Here is a 19,051-nt window from a genome sequence, read left to right as displayed (position 1 = left end):
AGCAAGCTCCCAGGCTTGCTTTCTGAGCTGTCATTCTGTTAAGAGAGCCTCAGGAGCTAGGCTCAGATGGTAAGAGCTCATTTCCCAGCACCTACATCAGGGTGGCTCAAAGCCAAAGGAATGTCAGTTCCAAGGGATCCAATACCTTTGGACTCCATTCTGCACATTTACACACACACACACACACACACACACACACTACACAATTAAAAATAATGTAAATAAATTCTAAAGATAAAATTCAATTTACCTTAAAAATAAAAAGCTTTAAATAAAGATTTTAAAAGAGAAGCTGGGCTTGATGCTGCACTCCCTGCACTTGAGAACCTGAGGCTGGAGGATTGCTGCAAGTCTGACGTTGGCCTGGGCTACATGGTGAGTTCTAGGCCAGCTGAGGGCTACACAGTAAGACTCTGACTGAAAGCCAAACAGAGCAGAACACAACAAAAGTTAGGAATGGCGGTGTGAGCCTATAATCCAGGACCAGGAGAGAGAGGCAGAAGAATCCGAAGTTCAAGGGCAGACCTGGGCAGCCTCAGATGGTTTGAATGCACCATGAGCGTTAAATAACCCTGTTTCAAAACAGCAATCCTGATGAGTGCAGTGACTCCTGCCTGTCTTTGATCCCAGCACTTGGAAGGCAGAGGCAAGCAGATCTTTGTGAGGTTGAGGACAGAATGGTCTACAGAGTGCGTTCCAGGACAGCCACAGCTACATAGTGAGACTTTGCCTCAGAAACAAACGAACTCTAGAACTAGAACAAAGAATAGAGCAAACATACTTCTGGGGGAGGGTATCCATTTAGAAGGCTGCCAGGGGGGAAGATTCTGGAATCTCTGCTGCCTCACAGAGAACCATCCTCCCTTCCCCCAACCCTGCGGGCTCTTTGTCCCAGGGGACCAGGCTGTAAGTCATTTTCTGGGGTGTGTATGTGTAGGGGTAGGGCTGGGGGGGCACACTGGGGCCAATAGGGCCACCTTCCTCACTGAGGAAGAAAATGCCTGAAAGTTAGTCACTAGGCCTGAGGTGGAAATGGGGATGGAGACACTTGGAGAACTGAGTCTCTTAGAGGGGATCATAAGTTCTTAGGCAAGGTAGCTGAGGAAGAAGCCAGTAGCATGGGGTGAGGGGATATTGGGAAATTTTTTGTTTTGTTTGAGAGAGTCTTACATAACCCAGACTGGTTTTGAATTCACTATGTAAGTGAAAAATGACCTTGAACTTCTAATCCTTCTGCCCCTATCTCCCAAGTGCTGGGATGACAGGTGTGCCCCTCCATGACTGCTTTATATTATACTAAGGAATGCGCCCAGGGCCTTGTGCATGCTGGGCAATCACTCTATTACTAAGCTACCTTCCTAGCTCCTCTTTTATTTTGTATTGTTTTGCTTGTTTTAATTGAGATATAGGCTCTCACACTGTAGACTGCCTGGCCCAGAACTCATTACATGGTCCGGGCCTGCCCCTGGGCTTGTGATGTCTTGCCTCAGCCTCACACTGGTTAGGATCCCAGGCAAGTGGCTGGTGTTGGGGATCTTGAGGTTGCCAGGCAAGAGTGCTTGGGGGAGGGAGGCCTTCTGTCGTGGAAGAGCTTCCTCCTAAGGAGAGGTGTGAGCCAGTCGTACCTGTGATGTCCTTGGCAGCTGCCTCCTTGGCATGGGGGTGAAGAAAAGCCTTCAGACTGGAGGGAATTTACTTAATCTCTTGAGCAGCATCCTCACAGTACTGTCTACTACCACCAACTACTGGATCCGACAACAAGGAGGGCACAGTGGCCTATGGCAGGAGTGTACCCATGGCAAATGCTCCAACATCCCCTGCCAGAGTGAGATCTTTACCTGTCTCTATATCAGACCACACTCCAGAACCCACTCCTACCCCTAGCTCTAGATGGGCCTTCCATACCAGGCCCAGATCCAGATGTCCTTTACCCAAAGGCTCTTTCTCCCCAGACCTGCCTTGCTGTCCTCTCCCTACCAAGTCTTCCGTTCCCATAGGAACACCTGCTTCCAAAATGGAGACAGATGAGCTCTAGATGCTCATGGGGTGTGTGTGTGTGTGTGTGTGTGTGTGTGTGTGTGTGTGTGGAGGGGTGAGGGTGGCCAGAAGAGCCCAGGGATGATGTTCTTTCATGGCATCAAGGTGTCTAGCTGATGCTACCCTGTCTCTCCAGACACCTTGGCAGTGTCCGCAGCGTGCATGGTGTTGGCAACAACCTTCAGTATTGTAGCTTTGGGGATCGGGATAAGGATTCAGTGTCAAGAGGCAGAGTCACGACGTAGCCAGAATACCATTGTCTTACTTTTCCTCAGCGGTGAGAAGGCAGTCACCCCTATGTAGGAGGGGTGGTGGTGGTGGTGGTGGTGGTGATGGCAATTCTAAAGGAGTTGAGCCGAGAGAGTTTGACTGGCATGATTAGAAATGGGAGGGGCCGGGGGCAGCTGACAGATGCCTAAAGGAGGGAGTGGGGATGTTTCTGACTCTTTCTCCTGCTCTTGGGACTCTTCGCCTCCTGTCGGGTTCTCTTGCCCACCCTCAGTGGGCTTTTGCCTTGTCTCCTTGTATCTCTTTTTGTCCTGTTTGACTGTCCTCTCTTGGAGAACTACTCTTCTCTGAAGAGGAGGAAGTGTGGAAGGGGAGATGAGGGAAGCTGGGAGACGTTGAGGGAGAGGAAACTGTGGTCGGGATAGATTGTATAAAGGAAGAATCTATTTTTAATAAAAAAGAAAAGAGAAGGGGCAAGAAGTCCACGAAGGTGAAGCCAGAGGGAAGCTGGGCGTGGTTTGATAAGTCAGAGACAAGGGCGGTTCTGAGGGGTGGGCTTGGGTGCAGCTCCTACCTGGTCACACTCACCTGACGGGTGGGCGTGGCCTAGGGTTGCTGCTGCTGATTGCCTTGGCCGTGTACACTTCAAAGAATGCCTGGAAGCCAGAAGTCTTCTTCTCCTGGTCCTACTTTTTCGGATGGTTGGCTTTACCCTTCTTGTTTATTGCGGGTAACCAGCACGAGGGGAAGAGGGTGGAGACTACCCCTCTAGAGGACTCCCCTCCCCAGAAACTTCCCAGTCACCTATTCTCCCAGCAAAGTCCACAATAACTTCCAGTGACTTCCCCGCCCCTGCACTCCAGGACACCCGGTGGAGACGCCCTTGGAACCCCCATCCCTAGCTCCCAGGCAGGCCAGATCATCCGCCCCATGGCCCACCTTCCTCCCCCCCACCCCCCGGCTCTGCACTCCCTTCCTGCCAGGCTTCTGCTTTCTGCTTGCCGACATGATCTTGCAGAGCACCGAAGCCATCAGCGGGTTCCCAGTATGCCTGTGAATGCGGCCTGCCTGGGGCAGAATAAAGGAATGGCTTTTAGCCATTTTTAGTCCCTGCGTGCTTTTCTGCGGAACGTTGAGACAGAAGCTTGGAGACTACAGAACACGGATAAAGTGGCTTGTAGAGAGTTAAGGAGGTCAGAAGGAATGTGGGAGGGTAGGAACGGAGACGTGAACCCTGTAACGAGGTGTGTACCCTGGGGATTTGCAGGAGATGCGGAAGCAGGGAGAGGGTGTGGGGACAAGCTGACATCGGGGTAGTACTAGCGGACGTAGGCGTAAGAAGGAGCGGGGACGAGCGTACCCGGGGAATGCACAGGGAGAGAGTATGGGACTCCGGAGAGTCATAAAGCACGCAGTCGTGGGAGGAGGTGGGGACGAGCGGACACAGGAAAATCACAAGGAAGTAAAGTGTAGACGCAAGGATAAGGAGGGAATCTGCAGAAAGAATGCGGCGGCAAACAAGTGAAGGAGACCTTGGGAGCGTGGGAAAAAAAGGCACAGGGTGTGCGTGGGAACACAGACATGGGGGTTTGGAGTGCTGAGAAAGGAGGAACCTAGATGTGAATTGCAGATTTGGGGACAACAGGAGTTACAAGGAGAGCATTAGGATGAACAAGCCCTCAGCAAGCTTCACTCCTAGGAATGCCCTTTCCCCTACTTCTGTGCAACGCCCACTCCACCCAAGCGGTCCGCCCTGGACCCCGCCTCTCTCCCTGAATTCCGCTTCCTATTGGCTTTTTCTGAGTTGTGCGACGGTTGATTGGTCGGTGGTGCGGCGCGCAGGCGCAGAGACAGATACAGGGCGGAGTGTGTGGCTATCTGGATTAGGAGCAACCTGACCCGGCCAGTGACTGCTGCAGGAAGATGGCGGAGCTGCGCGCGCTCGTGGCTGTCAAGAGGGTCATCGACTTCGCTGTGAAGGTGACTTTCCCCACCCCGACTAGGTCCCAGCACTCTGAGACCGCAGCTATGAACGTCCAAGAGCAGGAGCGTACCCCACATAAGAGAGCCTTTCAAAAGTCAATTTCTATTGCCCTTTGACCCGACGTCAGTCATACTTGGAGCAAAAATCAAGGGCTGTGAGATTTTGACAATCAGATCCTTCTGAGGTCACGACCCTCTTTCCCTCTCTCTCAGTCCCTTCATAACTGTGGGCTGGAGGAGTCATGGTCCCTATTTAACACGTGGAGAAACTGAGGCACCAAGCTGGCACTTAGCAAGAGAGAATCAGAATAGAGAATTCTATGTGGGGCCTGCGGTTTCATCACTCATTACCTTGCAGGCTGCACTGTCTGCTCTAAATGTACAGCCACATGGAGAGCCATCTGGTTCCATGGGACTCAGAAAGCGCCTCACCCATATAGCCATGGGATGCTTGTCGACAGTTTTTTATTTAGGAAGGGAAGGAGACCTGTGCTTGCTGGAGAAGCAAGTTCAAAGGAACCAGCTTAACTAAGACTTTGGAGTGTCCATGAGCAGTCTGAGGGCAGCACCCCTGAGGCCCTGGGTTCTCCTCAGAGAGAAGCTGCTGTAGCCAGCACTGAATCAGACTGGGTTCCCAGGCCAGTCTCTCAATGCTTAGCCTAATCTGTATTGAAAAAACGATGGTGGCACTTCATGTTTGTCTGTCCCCATTGTCCTGAGATTCCCCCTTTGTGTCCTTCAAATTTCCTAGCATAAGGAAGATGCACCCAAAAGAGACCTCTGAGATAGGTAAAAACTGGCTATATCATTTAATACCGCCATCTACAATCGAGGAATGAGATAGGAAGGATACAGGAGACAGACTCAGACTTAATGTCCGTGACCCAGACAGCACACATGGAAGTGGGCACAAAGCACCAGCAGATATAATTCCTGTACAGAGATTGATCCCTTTGTACAGCTTCTGTACTCTCAATCGAACAGGGTGGTTGAGGAAACCCAGGCCAGTGGAGGCCCTGTTACTTGCCAGATGCCTGCCCCCTGCCCCACAGCTGGGTAAACAGCAAGAGTCAGGAGTCTGGGCAAGTCTGACTCTCTGCCTGTTTGCTAGAGAGAAAACAGGTTGGCTTGAGGTGGCTTCTAACAGCTTGTGACAGAGATGGTGCTTCCAGGTTTATTGAGATACATGTGGGTTTGTGGGAAACTCAACCACCATTAATTTGTTTATTATTTATTTATTTGTGTGTGTGTGTGTGTGTGTGTGTGTTGATGGGAATTAAGCCCATGACCTTCCTTCCAAGTGCTAGGCCAAACCAGTACCACTGAGCTATAGCTCCAGTCTTCTTCCATTTTATTTTTAAAATTATTATTATTATTGACAAGGTATTTTTATTATAATTTAAATTTCTAAAATGATTTATTTTTTATTTTTATTTTATGTGCATGGATGTTTTGCTTGCATGCATGCATCCATGAAGGTGTCCAATACCCTGGGGCTAGTGTTTACAGACAGTTGTGAGCTATGATGTCCATAGCATAGGTCCTCTGGAAGTGCTCTTACCCACGAGCCATCTCCAGTCCCCAGTTTTATCCTCTAATTAGGCCTATGTGTGTGGATATGCACATAGAAGAAGTATAGGTGCCCCTGCAAGCTGGAATAGAGCATCAACTCCCCTGAAGCCTTTTATAGGTGATCGTGAGCTGCCTGATGGGTGTGTCAGGAGCTGAACCTGGGTCCTTTAAAAGAGTACCAAGTGTTCTTAACTACTGAGCTATCTCCCCAGCCCCTAGAGACAGTCTTATTTAGTCCAGGTTGGCCTGGAACTCACTAAGAGGTCAAGGATAGCCTTGAACTCCTGATCCTCTACATCCTGAGTGATGGGATTACAGCTGTCTACTATCACTCCTGGGTCTCTACATCTTATTCTGAGGTGTTTAATTGCCCAGGCTGGCCTCAGACTTTACATCCTCAACCTCTCAACTGGCTTTGATGCTGGGCCTGCAACCCCGTACCCAGTACCCTCACCACCTTGAATGAGCTCTAATCCCGGCACCTCCTAGTGCAAAGCCTGGCCCATGGTCATCTAGGCTGTGTTCCAGTATGAACCAAGAGCTTAAAGGTGAACACGGCATGGTGTCCTCTTTTCTTGGGGTCGTGGCACTTCCCTCTCACACTGTGCAAGCTTCCTACTTCACATCCAGTGTCTGATGATACCCTCTTTGAGAAAGGCAGTGAGTCAGACCTTGCTAGCCTGACTCATGATACCATCTTTTGATCATCTGGTTACTTGGGCCAGACTTAGGTACCATCTTTTTCTCTTAACACCCAATGTCAGAACCCACCGACTGTCAGTTCCCAGCCCCAAACCTTATACAGCACTGTTTCCTTTCTGACCCCAGGCCCTATCCCATTAACCCCTGTCTCACTTACAACCTAGCTCCAGCCTCCCCCTGAGATCTTGGGCTTTCCCCTCCAGCACTTTCTCCCCCAGCCTTGGGGACTTCCTACATGCAGGGCTGACCTTGTCTTGACTCCCCATCACTCTCCATACAAAGTCCCACCTCCTCAGGCTGGCTTTGGGACCCTTGGTTATTTGGTGCAGCCATCTATGGCTGGGGACCTTCTAGATCTTGGGACCTTCTCTTCCCATTTCTGATTCCAAACCTCCAGCCTGTACTCTGTCAATTGATTCCTTTGCTTTGGTGCCCTTTCTGCTGTACTCTCTAACATCTTTTTCCTGTCTTGACAATTGTGACCAATTGATTACATCAACATTGAATGAATCTCCTCTCTCCTGAGGCCTCCCCTCCCCCGCATCTTATCCTGTAAGCCCTTTCCAAAGTATATTGTAGTCTTCTTGTTTACCCCAGTGTGCCACCTGCACCCCCATTCCCAGACTGGCACAGACTGAACCAGGTCTTCTCTCACTCACCTCAGCGTTCCCGGTGTCACCCAGTTCCTCATGATGTTTGTTCTCAGGTCACTTTTCTGAGGCCTTGTGATCCTTTGCTGAAGATCCCGGTGCTCAGAGGCCCCACCATTCCACACCCACTCTCCTGCCATGTAACCAGTATCACTTTTTAAATGGGCATTCTGGAATTAGAGATCTTCTGGGGGAAACAGTGTCTGATGTGTTCACCGTGGAAACAGTCTCAGGCTGCGGGCACACCATCAGAATGGTTCATCCCACTGATAAATGGCCCTTAAGATTATTTTTGTTTTATATGTATGAATGTTTGCCTGTAAATATGTTATGTGCAGTATTTGCATGTATTGCCCTTGGAGGCCAGAAGGTGGCCTCCTGATCTCCTGGAACTGAAGTTACAGATGGTTGGGAGCCACCATGGGAATGCTGGGAACTGAACCCTGGTGTGTTGCAAGTGCAGCCAGTGCTCTTAACCTCTGAGCCTCATTCTCTTCCTATTGACAGTAGTGCGTATGGTAGTACATACTTTCTGAGGGTTAAGTAATTTTTATTTATTTATTTGAGGTGGGTCATGCACATGCCACAGCACTACTGTGGAGACCAGAAGCCGACTCATGGGAGTGAGTGGGCTCTCTTCCTCCACTATGTGGGTCTCAGAGATAAAATTCAGGTTATCTGGCTTGGCAGCAAACACCCTTATCTACTGAACCATCTCAGTGGCTCAAACGTGTAACCCAGAGTGATTTGGAACCCTTCATCCTTCTACCTATGCTTCGTCAGCATATCCTACTGGCACGCGTCACCACAGTTGGGTTTACGTTAACTAACTCCTTGGAAGAGTGCCTGGTGTGTAGTGAGTGCTGTTAAAGATTTAGATGGCGAGTGATGGAAGTCTCTTTAGCAACTTCCTTAATATAACCGGTGCTTGCTCAGACAGGGAGAAGGAAAGTATTAATAGGTATTTGGCCACTCAGCGAAGTGCTTATTTCTGGCCAGGAACACATTTTCCATGAGGGTTGGCCCTCTGAGGTAACCAGGAAAGGCTGGAGGATGGATGATCTGAGGCCCAGGAAGCCTGTGTCCAGCTGTGAAGTGGCCGCCGCACCCCCTTAGTGCTTATGGAAACACTGGCTCCCACATCTTTCCTTCATTACCCTCGCTTCCCCCCCCCCCAGCCTCAGGCCCTAGTGTTGCCCCCAGGAGATCTTCTGTATTTGCTCAGTGCTCTGGCCCCACAGTAGCCAGACTGTCACTGGTGCAGCCAGTGTGTGATCTCCCATCAGGCCTTGCTGCTCTGCTTGCTCTGTGTCCTACAGGTGCCCTTTCCCATCAAGCTCTGTTAAGAGTGTGGCACACACCCAAGTGGAAGTCTGTGCACTGTGTCAAGGGTCCAGGAAACTGCATTTAAAAGCCCTCTCTTAAAAAAAAAAAATGTGTGTGTGTGTGTGTGTGTGTGTGTGCATGTATAAGCAAGCATACAGGTGTGTGCCCACAGGCCATGAGCCTAGGTCAGAGGACAACATGAAGGAATCAGTCCTCTCCTTTTACCATATAGATCCTGAGGTATGCCTCAGGCTTGGCAGCAGGCCTCTTTATCCACTGGGCCTCGATTTATTTTATGTTTGTCTTTAGTTGGTTTTGTTTTGTTTTGTTTTGTTTGAGATGGAGTTTTATGTGTCCTAAACTAGCCTCGAACTAATTCCCCTGTGTCTAACTCCCAAATACTGGGATTAGAGGTGTGCACCCCTACACTTTGCTAATAGAAACCCCCTAGCACCATAATCCCATCTATCCAGGAAGCCTCCTCATGAACACTAAGAGGTCAAGCCCATCCTCACCTACAGTGAATCCAACGCCATACTGAGCATAGTTAGAGAGGGGAGTGCATTGCTGGTGATGCAGTTCAGTGAACCAACAGGCTTGGGTTGCATCTCTACGTGGGAAGAAGAGGTAGTTTATTCTGGCTACACCAGAGAGGCAGGAGCATTGTGCTGAGGGAAGCTTTTCTATGGGCCCAAGATGCTATATGGAGGCATTCTTAGCCTTTGCGTTGACGGAAGGAAGCTAGTGGTCTGCTAAGTTAATAGATTCTAAATGTTCTTATCTGTTAATCACAGATGTTAGTTCAGACACAAAGGAGGGCCAAGACTAGACTAGAACTAGCCCAAGATAATTAGTCTCTGGCCCTAAAACCTTACAATCTCTGGACAGTTCTGATATTCTAATGAAAATCTTCAGACACGGCTTGTTTTCAGGAGTTTTCTTCGAAAACCAAAACCCCCTCTTGGAAATAGCAGTAATAGACACACTTGCTACCTCCATAGAGCCTCCTGCTTCCAAGACAGCCTTAAGTTAGACCCCCCTCCCTCTGTTCCCACCTCCCTGGGTGACGGTGGGTCGGCACCTGACCGGTCGGCACCGGTCTCTGGGCCTCAATTGCTCCAACATGGCAGTAACAGTGACCAAGTCCCCTGGCTTATAGGACAGACCACAAGAATGCAAGCTGTAAAAAGTGACTTAGACCTTGGGGCCGAGCTCCCTGCATGGACAGAGCTTATGGTGCTGAATGGAGTCCTGCCCTTGACAATCAGATCCTTCTGAGGTCACGACCCTCTTTCCCTCTCTCTCAGTCCCTTCATAACTGTGGGCTGGAGGAGTCATGGTCCCTATTTAACACGTGGAGAAACTGAGGCACCAAGCTGGCACTTAGCAAGAGAGAATCAGAATAGAGAATTCTATGTGGGGAATAGAAGCAAGAGAGGCCTGGAGATGCCACTCAATGGTGCGGTGCTTGCTGGCATGCTGGACTGAAACCTCAGTTCTGCCATAAAATAAAATACCACTGCAGATGTGCCAACCATTGCTTTCTGACTTAATCCCCCCAAGCAGCTGGAAACATGAGAGTCTCACTAAGCAGGTGAACTAGCAGGTTCCTTGGCCCCTTTTTCCTAGCATAGCCACCATGACGTCAGCCCTGGGCCTCTCTCCACTCACCAGCCCCAGCCTTTTATGCAGAGGGAGTTTCCTCCCTGCCTTAAAGAGGAAATTCATATAATGCTTTTTTTTGTCTGCTTTACTGTAGGGTTTGATAAGCCCAAGTTGGACTAAACTGTATTATGTAGTCAAAGATGACCTTTAACTTCTGGGATTACAGGTCCATCTCACCATGCTTGATTTACCTGATGCTGGGGTGGAACCCAGAGCTTCATGCATGCCCGGGAAAGTGCTCTACCAACTAGGGAACCTCCTTGGCCCTGCTTGAATTTTATTTTATTTTTTAAGGCAAAGGTTTTTTTGTTTTGATTTTCAATGCTGCTGTGTCTAAGGGCCTGGGCCAGTGCCCTGGGGCTTTGTGTCTAAAGACAAGGGCAGGCGCCCTGGGGCTTTAGGTGTGCCCTTGTAAGGCAGTTCTCACTGGCTTGTTGACAAGTAAGTATCTGCCGCACAGCTAAAGATATGCAGGACAGTTCAACCCAGAATCTATTATCCCTACACTCTTGACAGTCAAGGCTAGCCTGGGCCACAGAGCAAGTTCAACTTCAAGGCCAGTAGGGGCAAATTTGTAAGTCCCTATCTCAAAGTCAACAGAGATACTGCAATGTAGCTAACTGGTAGAATATCTGTCTAAATTCCACCAGTGAGGAGCTGGGGCAGTGTCTCAGAGCAAAGCTTCTGCTAGAATCCCCAGTTTGAGGTTAGGAGCGTGGCTCAGAGGTAGAGCCCCTTTCTCACGTGCCTTTGGAAGGCCATTGGTACCTGTCGAAATAGTTGAGTACTGCTGGCCTCTCGACCCTGAAGCCACCTTGCTCTACCCTGGCCACACTGGCTTCCTCTGAGTCTGCCTACCCTCCCAGCTCCTTTCTACCTCAGGGTCTTAGCACCTGCTGCGGACCTCCTTGAAATACCATTCCTCACACTTTACGTGGTCATCCTCAGTCCTTGTTCAGATCTTAGCCTACCGGCCGCTAGCCCATTGAGCTCTTCCCCAACAGCATTCTCGGGCTCCTGGTACCTTCCCTGAGCTCCAGAAACTCCTAGAACTCATCAGGTAGTGCCTCAGGGGGGCTGCCGGACTGTGCACCGTCAGCCAGGCACTGCAGCTCAAAGCCTGCTTCTTCCTGTGGCATGGGAAATGATGAGAACTGGTCTCTGAGGCTAGATTAACGCATGGCCACAAGTACAGTGCTCAGAGCAGGACTCCTCCATGGCGCCCCTTCATTCATGGTGCATGACAGTATCATCTCCATGTACTTCTTCAGAGCACTGGGAGTAAGGTGCAATTAAATGACACACCTGAAATCCTAGCATCAGCGGTGAGGGAAGTGGAGAGTCCGTCAATCTCCACATGCATACATACACACAAGCACACAACAATAACATTCAAAGTATTCGTAATTACGTGTGCCTGTGTACATGTGAGTTCAATACATATAGGGACCAGAAGAGGGTGTCAGAGCCCCTGGAGTTGGAGGTACGAGCAGTTGTGGAACTATCTTCTGGAAGAGCAGCAAGTCTAAAAAAACCACACAAATGTGATATGCCAGTTCTCCTCTGGGCCTCTAAAGGGAGCACTCTGCCCACACCCCTGAGCTTAGGCTCACAAAACTAAACAGGACTGTTTGTTTTGAGCTGATCTCACTACTTGGCTAGCCATGGAGCTTCTGAACTTCCCGCCTCAGCCACCCTAGTGGTAGGCGGTAGGTGTGTGCAACCACACTTGGCTGCTGGGCGCACTTCTAGTACACTTGGAGGTATTCTGGTCGGTGTTCGTCACTGGGATTGAAGCATACAAAACTTTCTCCCATAAACACGCGCGCGCACACACACATGCACACACATGCCAAGAGTAGACACAGTGTCCAAACAACCATGTCAAATGTCCCTGCTGCTTAGTAAAATCTGAATGAGAAATGAGAGGGTGGTCTGGTGTCACGTGTGAGTTCTAGAACCCATGACCCTATACAACAAGGTCTTGGCCCTTTGTGGACCTCTGCTGACCTTGCTGTGCAAGGCTCAGCACTAAGGCCCTGGCCTTATCGTCCTCCCTGATCCTGTGTGTTCCCTGTCTACCACACAGATTCGGGTTAAGCCGGACAAGTCGGGAGTGGTCACTGATGGTGTGAAGCACTCCATGAACCCCTTCTGTGAGATTGCAGTGGAAGAGGCTGTGCGGCTGAAGGAGAAGAAGCTGGTGAAGGAGATCATCGCCGTCAGCTGTGGCCCCTCACAGTGCCAGGTGCTTAGGGGCCCTGAGTGTGAGGGAGGAGTTTGAAGGAGGAAGATTGAAAGCCTGAACCCTGAGTCTGAGGGAGAAGGCTGTGTGGACACATGGGTCTGTGAGAGGAGGCTATCTGGACCCCTAAGTCTGAGGGAGGAGTTTGAACATCGCTCAGTCTGAGAGAGGAAGGCTGAGCCAGAACCTTCCTCAGTTTGAGAGAGAAAGGCTGCAGCCTGTACCCTGGGTCTGCGGGAGGAGGGCTGTGGCTTGGGCCTGAGTCACTAACATGATAAATGTCTAGTTAACTGCTCTGCCCTCTTCAGGAGACCATCCGAACTGCCCTGGCCATGGGTGCAGACAGAGGCATCCACGTGGAGTTATCAGGGGCACAGGCAGAAAGCTTAGGCCCCCTGCAGGTGGCCCGGGTCCTGGCCAAGCTGGCTGAAAAGGAGAAAGTGGACCTTTTGTTCCTGGGCAAGCAGGTTGGTGTGCCAAGCCTTCTGTTACCAACCCCTCACCCTGCTTAGGATGGGTGTGAGACCACACTGCAGCAGGCTCAGGCCTAGCAGTTTATACAACCCAGGTCAAGTAGCAGAGGACCCTGCCATCTCCACTGACAGAGCATGAGCCGGCTACACAGGCCACTGTGAGTGTCAGAAACATGCTTTTGGCCAGTTTGGCATCCAACAATCTGTGGTTTAGGCTCATGTGGGTAAGACAGAGGCCTGGCCCAAGCCAGGCACAGTGTAGGGGCAGTAACAGGTTAAGGTTGGCATACTGAGTCTGGCTTGATAACTGTGTGTGTGTGTTTGGGGTGTGACTGGGGACAACCAAAGAACATGCCTGTGTGTCTGAAGAGAGAGACATGAGGGAAAGGTAGGAATTCAGGAGACTGGCCCTGCTTTGGAACCACTTGAGAGTGCTTGTTGTAGGGCAGCAGGGAGCCACAGCAGGTCTGTGAGCAGGAGAGAGGCCAGGGTGAATGGCCTGCAGTTTGGAGAAGGTGGATCAAGTTGATAACTGGGCCACACCGGGGCTCACTGAGGCTGTCTTGCTACTGGTGGGTTCACCTTCTTGTGGGAGCTACCTCCACCCTTCTCAGGAAGATAAACTTTGTGGTGTCATGGGAGGATGGCAGAAGAAGGGAGTGTGAGAAGAGTCACAGGCAGAAAGGAGGAGAGAGCAGAAGGGTGCTAAGAAGGCAGGAGATCAATGGAACATAGAGGCTGAGTATAGGAGGCTAAGGAGACAGCTGGAGGTGGGGTCCTAGGGGTATGGGGAAGGGCCCCAGGAAGCCAGGCCTGCCCTGCGATAGGGTGTGGGTACAGGTCATGGGAATCCTGCCAGCATCATAAGATCAGATAACAGAACACGTTACCAGTAGCCAGAGAGTCACAGGAGAATCCCCTAAACTGAGGCTAAGTGCTGATCCCAAGAACAAACCAAAGAGACAGGTCCTGGTAGGGTTGGGGTCCAGGTATCCCTGGTACCAGATGTTGGCAGCCTGGCATTTAACAGCTCCAGCAATACCAGGGCTTCCTCCTCATGTTTCAGCTTGAGTCCTGTGCCCATCCCGGAACCAGTCCGTGGAGTAAGGAGGGGGCGTGGATAGAATGTTCATGTTGGGTTTGCTTTTGTTCCCCTGGGTTTCTGCTGGGGCTGGCACGTGTCCTGGCTGCCTTAGAAGTAGGTAAATGAATGACTGTACAGAGGTCAACAGGAATGCCAGGCTGCTCCACATCCCTGCACCCGTGACTGCTTATTGTCTCGGTCCCAGGGAGGAAATCATTCTAGACCAGGAATCGGCAATCTATAGCTCCAGGCAGCATCTGCTTTGCCAATGAAGTTTTATTGGTACAGCCATATGTGTTCATTTACATGTCACCTATAGCTTGAGTGCTATGTAACCTGCTTGAACAGCTTGGAAAGCCTCAAGTATTTCCTGTTTTGCCTGCTGAGAACTGTTACAGATAAGAAGTCTAAATGGGCTGGCGCAATCCCGGGCCACCATCACAAAGCCCCTCCTCTCTCTCCCTGCTAGGCTATTGATGATGACTGTAACCAGACAGGTCAGATGACAGCTGGACTTCTGGACTGGCCGCAGGTGAGGCTGGGGTAAGGAGCACCTGACCTCATCCTCCAAGCTCAGCTCCACACTGGGACCTTTGCACCTGCTCTCCTGGGGTGCTGTTTCCCCAACTTGCTTCTTGGCTTGCTCAAGGCTGTGCTTCAGGTCTCTGCTCAGAGGGACCTTTCTTGCCCATACTGGATGAAACATTGTTCTGAAGACACTTAAAAGTTTGCCAGTTACTAGACTATCAAGGTTTTTGTAACAGCTTTCCTGAGAAATCAGGAACCTACAGTAAGCTCTGAAACTTAAAGTGTATGCTTGGCAATGAGAGGCCTTGTCTCAAAAAGTAAGGTAGAAGGTTGGCAAGATGGCTCAGTGGGTAAAGGGGCTTGCTACCAAACCTGATGATCTGAGTTGATCCTCTGGATCCACATGGTGTGGGTCCCCCAAATTGTACACACACACACACACACACACACAGAGATAAACAAACAAACATACAATTTAAAAATAAGATGGCAGCTGTTGCCCAACAGATTCCATGTGCACCTGTATGCTCACACATGTACACAGACACACAAAGTTCACAGTCTGACACATTTTGACACAGGGTTGACCCATGAAATCGTCACTGGAGTTATGATAATGCACCTCAGATGTTTACACTTAATTAGGATCTGGTGAGATGGCTCAGCAGGTAAAGGCACTTGCTACGAAGTCTGACCACCTGAGTTCGATCCCGCTGTTCACTCCTCCTTCTCTCTCCTCTACCTCTTGAGTGCTGTGGTGACAGGTGTGCGCCCATAGCCCCAGTTTATGTGGTATTGGGGATGGGACCCCAAAGCTTTGTGCGTACTAGGCAAGCAATGTACAAACCGAACCACACTGTCACTCTTCAAGTTCCTGATTCTACAACAGAACTGAAGACTTGGTTCAGGGTTCTTTAACTAATGTTGAGGGCTGGAAAGATGGCTTGTCAATTAAGAGCACTGGCTGTCCTTAACAGAGGCCAGAACATGGTTCCCAGTATCCATATCAGGCCTGTGACTCCAGTTCCAAGGGGTCCATTGTGGGCACTGTGCTCATGTGTAAACACACACTCACACACACACACACACCCCGGGTAAGTGAAATGATCAGTGTAGCAGAGGTGACCACAGGCTGAAACTGTAAGATACAAAGCAGACTCAGGGAAGCCACATGTCTAGTGTGTTCTAGCCTTTCTCCCTTTATAAATGTACACATATGTGTGTGTTTGTGTGCATGTGTGTGGGTGACCTTGGAGGCCAAAAGGTAGCATTGGATTCCCTAGAGCTGGACTTAACAGATGGGTGTGAGCTATTATGTGGCTGCTGGAAATTGAACTCAGGTCCTCTGGAAAAATAGTAAGTGCTCTTAACCACTGAGCCATTTCTCTAGCTCCTAGATTTATTTTATTGTTAACTATGTATATGTGTAGGGTGGGGGTGGGAGGGGTTATGCGCACATGGGTGCAGGTGTCTACAAAGGCCAGAAACGGATATCAGATCCCTGGAGCTGGAGTACAAGGCAGTGTAAGCCACCTGACATGGATGCTGGGAGCCAAATACAGGACCTCTGCAGGAGCAGCCAAGTGCATGTGACCTCCAGGCCAACTCTCTAGCTCCATGCCACATTTGAATGACGCGAAGATGAGCTTCCCCACCACCACCACCAGAGTTTGCAGTGCTGTGGGTCACCCCTGATTTTACATATCACAGGGCTCTGGTCTCTTGCTCTAGTCTCCTCAGTTCACTTCTCTATGCATATGCTCAGCAGTGGAACCCATGGCCTGCTCAGTCCTGTTTGAATTCACTTTCCTCTGATGCTGTCCCCTCCAGGGTACATTCGCCTCTCAGGTGACACTGGAGGGGGACAAGGTAAAAGTGGAACGGGAAATTGACGGGGGTCTGGAGACCCTTCGCCTGAAGCTGCCTGCTGTGGTGACTGCTGACCTAAGGCTCAATGAGCCTCGCTATGCCACCCTGCCCAACATCATGGTGAGTGGTTGGTGGCAAGCCACTGGGACCTACTGTGGGGAGGACTTGGTGCCTCCTCAGTGATTGGATGACACAAGACAAGAGCACAAGGGATATAGATCCAAAGGAAAGGGTCATCTTCCCCTAGCAGTTTCCAGGCTCACCTCTACCAGTGGCAAAAGTTAATAGGCTAGTATAGCAATTGGAGGGCCCATCAGGTAGGAAGTCTCTCAGACAGTAGAAGTGTTTCTCCCTGTCTTCCTGGCCAGTGGGAGTTTACTAGATAATTTTGGGCAAATAGCAAGACTTCATCCAGTCTTGGCTCATGGTCATTTTTGTGAGTTGGAAGTCATTGTTTAGGACATCTTGGTGGGAGCTAAGGTCTCTTCGTCAACAGGAAGTTGATCCCAAATCCTCACAGCAAGCAGGATGAGTTCTTTCAGTCAGCTTGACCAAGATGGTGTGTTTAGAGGGTCACCTTGGCTAGTAGGAGGGCTCAATGGGTCAAACCGGCCAATGGGGAAGATTCAGTAGATCCGCTTAGTCAGTGGGAAGATTCAGTGGGTCAAGTCAGCCAATGTGGAGGCTTCAGGAGGTCAGCTCAGCTGTAGTCTATGGAGCCACCACAGGCAAAAGGACATCTGTTTGCCATGGGCTCTGTGAGTAGCTTAGGATGGGTCACTTTGGGAGATCTTCTGCTGTAGTAGAGCCTCCTAGGGCATCCTAGCCTGAATGGATAGACGACATCAGTTTTAGCTATGAGAAATCACATCAGGCCAGCAGAGAGGTCCTGAGGGATTCTGGCAACAGATATGGCTTTAAACATGCACCACTCACCAGGAAGAAGTTGGGTCAGGTAAGGGCTTCGCAGCCCCCTGAGCCACTGATTCCTGTGTGCAGAAAGCCAAGAAGAAGAAGATTGAAGTGATCAAGGCTGGAGACCTGGGCGTGGACCTGACCTCCAAGGTCTCTGTGATCAGTGTGGAAGAGCCCCCTCAGCGCTCAGCAGGAGTCAAGGTAGAAACCACAGAAGACCTGGTGGCCAAGCTGAAGGAGGTGGGGCGGATCTGAGACCCTCCCTGATACTCTGCAATAAAACTGTGCCTTTCCAAGCCACTGCCTCTCTTTCCTCATTCTTTGGATGTCCTTGTTTGATTCACTCATCAAATGTCTACCTAAATCCCCCACGTGACAGGCCCTGTGCGGGGTGAGGCTGGGAAGCCTTTGAGTCACTTCCCAGCCATTGACTTCACAGTAAAGGAATGGATGCTGGTAGAAGCAACTGTGGTACAGATTAAGGAGGGCTGGGTGGAGAGGCACACTGACCTTTGGGAGAACCCTCCCAGGAAGATGGAGTCAAATGAGTGCTGGAGGAATATCAGGGAGACAAACAAGGACTCATAGCTGCAGAGGGTCTGCTAAAGTCTCCGAGCAAGCTGATCCCTACTGAGACTTGGCACTCCCCCAAAAAAAGCATGAGGCTAGAGACTTTTGTCTGCTCAGGGATGAGTAGACCAGCAAGACTCGTGGGCTGTGGATGTCGTTCAGTGACAGAATACTTGCTTAGCATGCAAGAGACCCTGCATTCCACCCCAGCAACAGAATTAAACTAAGTCAACCATGGTGGGTTTTGACTAAAATCCCAATTCTTGGGAGGCTGACATAGCAGGGGTGCCATGAATTTGAGGCCAAGGTGGGCCTCATAGTGCAAGTAAACAAAAGCTTACAAAAACGTTCTCAGATGCATTGAAGAAAACAGGACCCTACGATATACAGACTAGACCCCCATACTCATCAAGCTTCCCCTGGCTGACCAGAGCACATGGGGACACCATGGTGTCATAGTTAAGGCAATGGGTTCCATGTCTCTAGTCCTAGAGTTCAAATCCCACCTCTGGCTGGCTTCTGATTCCAGGGCTCTGAGACAGATGTTCTTGGAGCCAAAGTTCCAGCTCATCAGGTGGGATTAGAGTAACAATAGTTATAAATGCAGGTTGCCTTTTGTGGCATGACCAGTCACCCCAATGTTTCATGGCTTAAAACAGCATTAGGCTTAGTTTGCTCATAAATCTGTAATTCGGACATGTACTGCAACCATCTTTTGTTTGTGGAAGCCACCAAGCTGCCTGAGCCCTCATCAAAGCTATTTTTTTTAAAGATATTATTTTATTGTAGCTATGTGTAGATGGAGTAGGAGGGTGTGTGTGCGTGCCTACAGGTGCCTCTGGTGACCAGAGGCAAAGCACCCATTGGAGCTAGAGTCAGATGCCTGTGCTAGGAAGAGACCTCTTGCAGAGGCGCCAGCAAGAGCAGGACATAACCATTCAGCCTGAGCTGAAGTTTTTAGGCATGGTGGTGCAGGCATTATCCCAGCCTTGGGAGCCAGAGGCAGAGGCAGGCAGATCTCTGTGAGTTCAAGACCAGCCTGGTCTACATATCAAGTTTCAGAACAGCCAGAGCTACATAGTGAGACCCTGTCCCCTCCAGGGTCACCCCATCCTATCTTCATATCCTCGAATTTTTTTAAAAATTATTTTTGTAACCCACTAATTCTCACCAGTCCTGCCTTCTGTAATGTGGACTGATTTTG

General features: G+C 50.1%; 2 protein-coding genes across 4 annotated transcripts; both read left to right on the top strand.

The window, feature by feature from the left end:
- The first annotated feature begins 828 nt into the window (after positions 1 to 828).
- Cldnd2 (claudin domain containing 2) lies at positions 829 to 3,559 on the top strand. Of its 3 annotated transcripts, none has more exons than XM_085840929.1 (5): positions 830 to 906; positions 1,644 to 1,825; positions 2,174 to 2,314; positions 2,876 to 2,966; positions 3,249 to 3,559. In XM_085840929.1, the coding sequence occupies exons 2-5, from the start codon at positions 1,657 to 1,659 to the stop codon at positions 3,370 to 3,372; spliced, it is 525 nt and encodes a 174-aa protein (XP_085697055.1). In that variant the 5' UTR covers positions 830 to 906; positions 1,644 to 1,656; the 3' UTR covers positions 3,373 to 3,559. The 3 variants fall into 3 exon arrangements, with proteins under 3 accessions (XP_085697054.1, XP_085697055.1, XP_021024389.1); XM_021168730.3 differs by having other exon boundaries at positions 2,876 to 2,995; positions 3,249 to 3,558; XM_085840928.1 differs by lacking the exon at positions 3,249 to 3,559 and having other exon boundaries at positions 829 to 906; positions 2,876 to 3,210.
- Positions 3,560 to 4,106: 547 nt separating this feature from the next.
- On the top strand, positions 4,107 to 17,573 carry Etfb (electron transfer flavoprotein subunit beta). The gene is made up of 6 exons (XM_021168609.2): positions 4,107 to 4,245; positions 12,253 to 12,411; positions 12,717 to 12,875; positions 14,435 to 14,497; positions 16,324 to 16,482; positions 17,362 to 17,573. Exons 1-6 carry the CDS (start codon positions 4,189 to 4,191, stop codon positions 17,530 to 17,532), a joined length of 768 nt encoding a protein of 255 aa, XP_021024268.1. The 5' UTR covers positions 4,107 to 4,188; the 3' UTR covers positions 17,533 to 17,573.
- Positions 17,574 to 19,051: the final 1,478 nt, after the last annotated feature.

This window comes from Mus caroli, unplaced genomic scaffold, assembly GCF_978045245.1.
Source record: "Mus caroli unplaced genomic scaffold, Mus_caroli_1 scaffold_8, whole genome shotgun sequence".
In the NCBI taxonomy this organism is placed as follows: Eukaryota; Metazoa; Chordata; class Mammalia; order Rodentia; family Muridae; genus Mus; species Mus caroli.
The sequence above is the reverse complement of the archived record's forward strand: the minus strand, read 5'-3'. Positions and strand labels throughout refer to the sequence as shown.

Coding starts and splice junctions, on each gene's coding strand:
- Cldnd2 (XM_085840928.1), top strand. CDS start 1,657: ATGGGGGTGAAGAAAAGCCTTCAGACTGGAGGGAATTTACTTAATCTC. Junction 1,826..2,173: donor CTCCAACATCCCCTGCCAGA/GTGAGATCTTTA, acceptor CTGTCTCTCCAG/ACACCTTGGCAGTGTCCGCA. Junction 2,315..2,875: donor TGTCTTACTTTTCCTCAGCG/GTGAGAAGGCAG, acceptor GGCGTGGCCTAG/GGTTGCTGCTGCTGATTGCC.
- Etfb (XM_021168609.2), top strand. CDS start 4,189: ATGGCGGAGCTGCGCGCGCTCGTGGCTGTCAAGAGGGTCATCGACTTC. Junction 4,246..12,252: donor TCATCGACTTCGCTGTGAAG/GTGACTTTCCCC, acceptor TCTACCACACAG/ATTCGGGTTAAGCCGGACAA. Junction 12,876..14,434: donor TTTTGTTCCTGGGCAAGCAG/GTTGGTGTGCCA, acceptor TCTCCCTGCTAG/GCTATTGATGATGACTGTAA.